Source organism: Myotis myotis, unplaced genomic scaffold (assembly GCF_014108235.1).
Source record: "Myotis myotis isolate mMyoMyo1 unplaced genomic scaffold, mMyoMyo1.p scaffold_m19_p_18, whole genome shotgun sequence".
In the NCBI taxonomy this organism is placed as follows: Eukaryota; Metazoa; Chordata; class Mammalia; order Chiroptera; family Vespertilionidae; genus Myotis; species Myotis myotis.
This window is the reverse complement of record NW_023416322.1, coordinates 15,874,387-15,881,604: the sequence shown is the minus strand read 5'-3', so window position 1 is coordinate 15,881,604 and position 7,218 is coordinate 15,874,387. Positions and strand designations below refer to the sequence as shown.

The 7,218-nt window shown below is 45.9% G+C and overlaps 1 protein-coding gene across 4 annotated transcripts in view; it reads right to left on the bottom strand.

Moving 5' to 3' along the window:
• Nucleotides 1–234: 234 nt before the first annotated feature.
• The window catches only part of CENPF (centromere protein F), a 48,557-nt gene continuing 41,573 nt past the window's right edge, over nt 235–7,218 (bottom strand). For 2 of the 4 annotated variants that reach the window (XM_036343411.1, XM_036343413.1), the window contains 3 exons: nt 6,671–7,126; nt 4,879–5,057; nt 235–1,155 (listed from right to left, as the gene is read on the bottom strand). In XM_036343411.1, the coding sequence (XP_036199304.1) occupies nt 958–1,155; nt 4,879–5,057; nt 6,671–7,126 (833 nt within the window). In that variant the 3' untranslated portion in view covers nt 235–957. The remainder of the gene's footprint in view (nt 1,156–4,878; nt 5,058–6,670; nt 7,127–7,218) is intronic. The other 2 variants (XM_036343412.1, XM_036343414.1) reach the window with 2 other exon arrangements.

Below are 7,218 nucleotides of genomic sequence, written 5' to 3'. Positions count from 1 at the left end.
TATCAAGATATGATTTAATGGGGACATACAATATGGTAGATACTGGCTGGACACAGTACATTCCCATATAATCTTCATGGCCTATATTCCGAATCACCTTTTACTATAACTGAGTATGTTAACCCACTACATACACTAGTATTACTTGCTGGACTGGTTTCACTTTTGTAAGAGGTTTTTGAAGTTGGCAAGAAGTGGTCACAATATTCATAATGCATTTATATTTAGGAATCATTTTGATAGAAACAAAGGTGATTTTTTTATTAGAAAGAAAAAAAGCCTTATTTTAATATAACACCACTGTTTGTGAGAATGTACATCAAACCGGTCTTAAGAAAACAAAAAACATCACAATGACAGAAAATTTGAAATATTACATCTTTGAGGAGCCTGCAACCAGGCCACTTGGAAATAAACATACAGCTCCCACCGCCACCACACACAAATATGTACATGTTGTAGAAGCAAAGGTTTAGAAAACACATGGGAAGAGAAGGGTGGACACAGCGATATGTGTATATGTGAGCATGTTTTCCTTAGGAACATGTAACATGGTTTTCCTTCATTTTACTCAGCTCAAAGGAATTCTCCATCTGAAACTATCTCATGCCCAACACTAAACATAGGAAACAGCGTAAGGCAAGTTTCCATTTTCCTGGGAGCTGTTCATTGGAAAAATGTTTCGCATTTTTTTAGTATGAAATCCACACACAAACAGAAGTTATATGATATAGCGCTTGCCACTCAATGCCACATTACAAAAAGCCTCCCTTCTACACTACAATTTCCAGCTCTGAAGAGTGTAATGAGGAAGGTGATCGGGGCTTCCAAACTTTTCTAATACTTCTAACGGGGGATCCAAAGAGTTCAATGTAGTGAGATGGACAAGGAACTGTTTTCTTCCCACTGACAAGCCCCTGTCGGCCACCTGCCAGGGTCCTAACACACAAGTCTCTTCTACTGGACCCGACAGTTCTCGTTGGGCTTGGTACCGGCTTCTGGGCTGGGGGCGGGCTGGCCTCGCTTGGACCTCAGGCCCTCCCTGGGGCTGCCAGCCGAACGTCTCTCAGGAAGGTTACTGACCGAGAGAGGTCTTGCGGGGGGTTCTCGGAAGATGCTGCCTGAATCCGCTGGGCTCTGCTGAGCAACCTTGACCTGCAACACAAGCACCTTTGTTAGAGTTTCAATCACATTTCTACAGTATGAACAATCCCTTGTCATCAGATTTAAGGCTATTCTTCTTCCCCAGGAGTTGTACATAGTTTTACCATTTCTTCTTACCTCAGAACAGGCCCTACCTACCAGCGAGGACGATGTCAAACGTGACCTCCGATGAGTCACCTTGCAAACTGTCCTCGACGCCTCTGATGGGCAGAGACGTGCTCCCAGGCCAGTGTGACACCATCAGCCTGGAGGGCAGCTCTCTGAGGGCAGAGACTAGTCCTCGTTACCGCCGTATCCCTTGTGCCCACAATATGCTTGACTACCTGGCAAACATTCAATATACACCTCAGAGAACCCAAACCAGCTTCCGTTTACCCTAACTGAACCACTTCTGTTATTCAAATGAGTAAAATCCAAACGAGAAATACCACCTCCACCGGGTATAAGCCTTATCTACAACATTTCAACGACCCACCACCTATTCCTCAGATAACGGCACTGTTCTCCTGCTCCCTGCATCGTTGTTCGGCTTCCATATTGGGTTTGGATTGGAGCCGAAGGGCAGCCATCTAATAATCACGTCTGGTGACAGTAAATCTTCGTTCTGATGACTGGCCTTTTAGAGCCAGAAGGATCTCAGAAAATATGAGACTTAGAAGCCAAGCAGAGTCAAGACCTTTTCTGAGGGTTACACAGTAGCAAAAGAAGACGGGGGGGGGGGGGGGGGGGGGGGGGTCGAAGAGAAAGAGGAGCAAGACAGCCGACATGCACCAAAACTCCACTAAACCAAAGTTAAGGGACGGGTGGGAGAGTCAGGTAGGAAGATCTTTAAAAAAAACAAGAGGACAGGCCCTGACAAGGGCCACGCGTGCCCAGCACCGACCGAGAAGCAGCTCAGTGACTGTCACTTCCTGTCAGTGGCCACCAGGGACCTCCCTCTGCCGCAGTAAGAAGAATGGAAATTATGTCTCCATTTATATTCTTTCCATAGGAAGTATGTGGCTTTAAAAGGCAGCTAAATACTTTTCATTACAGAAAACATAGCAAATCTGGCCAACAGATCAAATCCCTGGAAAGCTCGCCCCGACCTCAGATTATGTGCAGGACACGTAAAAGGAGCAGCAGCCCTGAAGGGCCAGGACCAGGACTCAGTGGAAAATCACCGTCATGGAAAGTTGAACGGAAAACAGTTTTATGGTACTTTTTTAAAAAGTAGAAAGTGATATAAAAGGCAGGCGTTTCCCTTGAGCCCATCAGATGCAGAAGATTCAAATTTCTAGGTCCATCATGGAAGACAGAGACAGAGAGAGAGAGAGAGAGAGAGAGAGAGAGAGAGAGAGAGAGAGAGAGAGAGATCACATTGATTCTCTTTTCTGAGCTAATAAAATTCTTTCTTAACCCCAGTTCAATAGCCAAGGTCCATCCCTGGACTTCCCCCACCTCTAGGTGCAATTTCTCTGATACTGGGTTGAGGAAATTAGAGTCCGTGATCATTTTAAACCATAGATTTGATCCTCATGTTGGTCAGTTAGCCTCAGATTGTGAATAATGAGATGAGGTCAAATTCACCAAGTACTTAAACTCCTAAGGGCACAGAAACCCTGACTGTCTTACAAGCTATGTCTGCAGCCCGAGGGGGAGAGAGCGAGGATGCGGACGGCTCGGTGAAAAGGGAACTCATCAGAAGGAAAAAAACTCAAAGTCCCACTAAAGTGGTGACTGACTGATGCTGCGGTGACGCTTCACTGTCCCCCACAATTCAGTGGCCCACCCACCGGCACCGAACAACCCCAGGTTCAGATCAAGTCCGCACACGTCAGACTTCCTGGTCCCCAGGAAATGAGGAGCGCATGGGTTTACTCATCCAGAGACATAACAGAGACTGACCCTCACCTAATCTGCATTTCAGCCACCATCCCCTCTGAACTTGTCAGATGTCACTGAGGGTCCTGCTAAATGACCTAGGGCAGCCGTGGGCAAACTACTGCCCGCGGGCCGTTTGAAATGAATAAAACTATTGAAAAAAAAGACCGTACCCTTTTATGTAATGATGTTTACTTTGAATTTATATTAGTTCACACAAACACTCCATCCATGCTTTTGTTCCGGCCCTCCAGTCCAGTTTAAGAACCCATTGTGGCCCTCGAGTCAAAAAGTTTGCCCACCCCTGACCTAGGGAGTCATCTCGCTCAAAACTCAAGCCAGTCACTTCAGGTGAAGGCTTGTAATCCTGGGTTTCTGAGCAGCCGCTTTAGGAAAATGATGCCTTGCTCTATATTTTTCAAGCTGAATAATGAAATATGCTTAACAGATGAGGCAAGCATTTTATAAGGCAACTCGGAAAATACCGAATTAAATTAAAATTCAGCAGGCTGGGTTTTGAAGTTTTCATCTAATCACAAAGTCTCCTATAACCTCCTCTCAAGAGGGACTCCCCCCATTCATTTGCACACGTGCACAAAATTGCTTAGCAATTCATAACCACTGGTGCCTCCCGCCGCCTGTAGCGAACACACACGGGTTGCAGAGCTGCAGGAAACCATGGTTACGACTTTGCGCTCAGCAGATTCAACAGCAGTGTGGAAAGCAGGCCCCCTAGTGTGCAAAGCCTGTTTTCCAAGATAAGTCTGAACTCCACATGCAAACTGCTATACCATCACTTCCTCATCAGAGGAGGGAAAAGTGACCCGTGTGGTGATTTCATGAGATGATTTCCTAGCACATCTTTAAAGCCTCTATTTATTATTGCAGTCCCTTCAGGACAACAGCAACAGCTCCACCCACTCAACACACATCTGCTGAATGTGAGATGCTGCATTAGACATGGGACACTGGGAAAGCATGAACATAATCAATAACCTCACAGCCCTAGCTGGTTTGGCTCAGCGGGTAGAGCTTCAGCCTGCGGACTGAAGGGCCCTGAGTTCGATTCCGATCAAGGGCACAGGCCGGGTTGCAGGCTCAATCCCAAGTAGGGGGCATGCAGGAGGCAGCCCATCATTGATGTTTCTATCTCTTTATCCTTCTCCCTTCCTCTCTGAAATCAATAAAAACATATTTTTTTAAAAAAAGAAGCTTACAGAACTCACTCTGCAATTCAGAAGGCAGATTTTCAAGCAGGCAATTACAATAAAGTGGACTGGCATAACATAATGGGAGTACTTACTACCTAGTCATGATTTTCTGCTTTAGGAGCCAAATACTTCACTTGATCCCCTAAATGTGGGACCAGCAGGATGGGTATTCGTGTGCACTGAGGAAGGAGCAGCTGCCAGCCAGCCTTGGCCCCGTCAGGACCTAAGCCTGACTCCTGGGTCATCTTACAGGTAACAGCTTTGGTCCAGCTCGGAAGCTTCACTCTTTAGAGCACTGGTTGCTTTATGGAAAAGCTGTTGTTATGGTCGCTGGAGGGCCAGGGCCTATCGCAGTATGCTCTCTGCAGTGTTTTGTTGTTACCAGCACCCAAAAGTTAAATCTAAATGTGAGAGAGAGAGGGAGAGGAAGGAATGGGGGTAACTGATGGAGGAGGGGAAATCCTTGCACAAAATGACACATTTTTTCTAATACAGACTTGAACGAGTGAAAGAAGTTTCAGACCTTTCCTCCTCACCCCTGAATTTTAAGAGCTCAGTGGGCGCAGTGTCAAACCCTCGCCCGGGGGGCACTGTCATTTGCTAGATTTCAAAAGGCAGATACTTGTTCACAGGCGTTTACCTTTTGTGATCTGCTGCCACCAGCTGTTGGTTTGGAGGCCTCGGCCTGGTTCTCTTTGTGGATATTGGATGGGGATGGAGTTGACTTCTGGGCAGCAAGGCGGGGGCTGGTCCTAGTTGCCATGGTTGTTCTTCGCAGGACATAGGGACTTGTCTTTCCCGTTGGGATATCAGCAAACCCTAAGGACAAAAAAGCTGCCTGTCAACACTGCTAGGTCCAATTCTATCCATAATGGAAAAGATATGCACTAGGTCACATTTAACAGATAAACGCTTTCTCCTAGCCACAGAGAACAGAGATTAACTTCTCAGTTACCCTGGGAGTCGTCACACTGAATAACTAACTAACAGGTTTTCTCTTATTAGAAACATAAAAAACCACAATGGAAAAAGGGGAAAACAGAAAATATTCTTCTATGAGGATCTCTATTCTTGTGTTTTTCTAAGATCGAAAGAACACACCAAGTAAGCCCTCCTGTAAAATTTGGATTAAAAGGGGTGGGGAGGAAGAGGGTAAAATGCTACAGCTACTTCAGGTGACTCCCCTCAGGTAAAGACCAGGACGGGCAGAGATCTGATCTTGCTAAGCAGGATTTCAATCTCACTCTGCAGACATCCCCTCCTTCCACAGAAGGACCCCATGGGACTTGTGATGACAAGAGAAAGTCAACCCAAGGACACTAATGGATAGGATTATCACACACACTATGGAATGGTACTGACTAAACTAAACTAACTAAAGCAACGTTTGGTTTGGTTTGTTTTTAACCCTTTAACTACAAATAAAAACCAGTAAGAAAGCGATATCTCACTTTTTTGGAGTTAGATTTCCTAAGGGCTAGAGTTACTTAGAACAGTGCTTCTCAACCCATCTATGGCAAAGAATCAGTTTTGATAATGAGGGGGGCGGGGGGGCTGCCGTGCATAATTTCTAAATCTGCTATGGAATGACACTGTTGTATAATACACTAAGAATGAATCAATAGAGAAATGATTATGTGCTTGGATGTTGTGACAATGTCAAACTGCTATGAAAATTTGAAACTCTTACTCTTGATTTCGTTTGTTTGTTTTGGGGAGGGGGTGGGTCATGAACCACACTTGGAGGACAACTTAAAAAAAAAAAAAGCCTTGCCCAAGGGGTTTGGCTCAGTAGATAGAGCATCGGCCTGAGGACTGAAGAGTCAAGGGCTCGTACCTCAGTTGCAGGCTTGATCCCCGGCCCCAGTCCGTGTGTGTGTGTGTGTGTGTGTGTGTGTGTGTGTGTGTGGCAAACAATCGATGTCTCTCTCTCACATCAATGTTTTTCTCTCTCTGTGTCTCTCCCCTTCCCTTCCACTTTCTCTCTCTCTCTAAAAAAAAAGAAGCAATGAAAAAATATCCTTGGGTAAGGGGTAACCAAAAAAAAAAAAAAAAGAAGTGGTACGTGGCTCCAGCCAGGGGGGCAGCATCTGCAGGCCCACCCTCCAGCCCCTGACTACAGACAGGAAAGCTAGGGGGGTGTCCTCGAGTTGGGGACTTTCCCGCACAGGAATGTCAAATTCCAAACAGCTTTCAAACAGTCACTCCACAAATGGACCAGGCGTTTCTGTAGTGGGACATGAGGGACTAGGTCCTATTTGGTCCTATTTGACAGAAAGGAAAACACATGCCTTAAAAGTAGGCAACCGCTTCTTAACTTTACTTAGTACAGTTGCACAGTAACTGAAACTCAATGCTTCTCTTTTGCATGGGAAATGCCCTGTGGACTTTCAAAAGAACACAGATAATCTTGTTCTACACCTATGCCGTACCTTTCTTTACAACTTCTGGAAGCCCCTCGAGCTCAAACTCGGTGTCTTCTGCGTCCCCGGCAGGGTGAGCGCCACTGCGGACCGCCTTCCGGCTTCTCTTAGGAAACGAGTCTGGGGTGGACGGGGCTGCTCCTCCCCCATCCTCCCAAATCCCACTGTTCCTTTGCCTTTTGCCTGAACCTTTACTTTGGCCGGACGACTTCTGCTTTTCGGTGACAGAAGGGACTGGAGACGATCCCGGGACAACTGACTTCGGCGAAGGAGAACTTCGGACATTGGGTTGAGATTGTTGTGTTTCTAGCATCTCTTTGGCTCTCTCCAACTTCTCATAGCTTATAAGCAGCGCACAGTACTTATCCAGATACTCGTCTGCCTCCTTGCTTTTCTCTTCGAGGGTTTCTTTCAGTTCTTTCACCTCGGTCTTTAATTCATCTACATTAACATCCACAACAGGACCTGTCAGAAATCGTACCGCGTCACTTCACATTCCTCTAGTTGACACTGGACATCATAAAGCAGAAAACCTTGGGCTTGTGTTTTTTATTTTT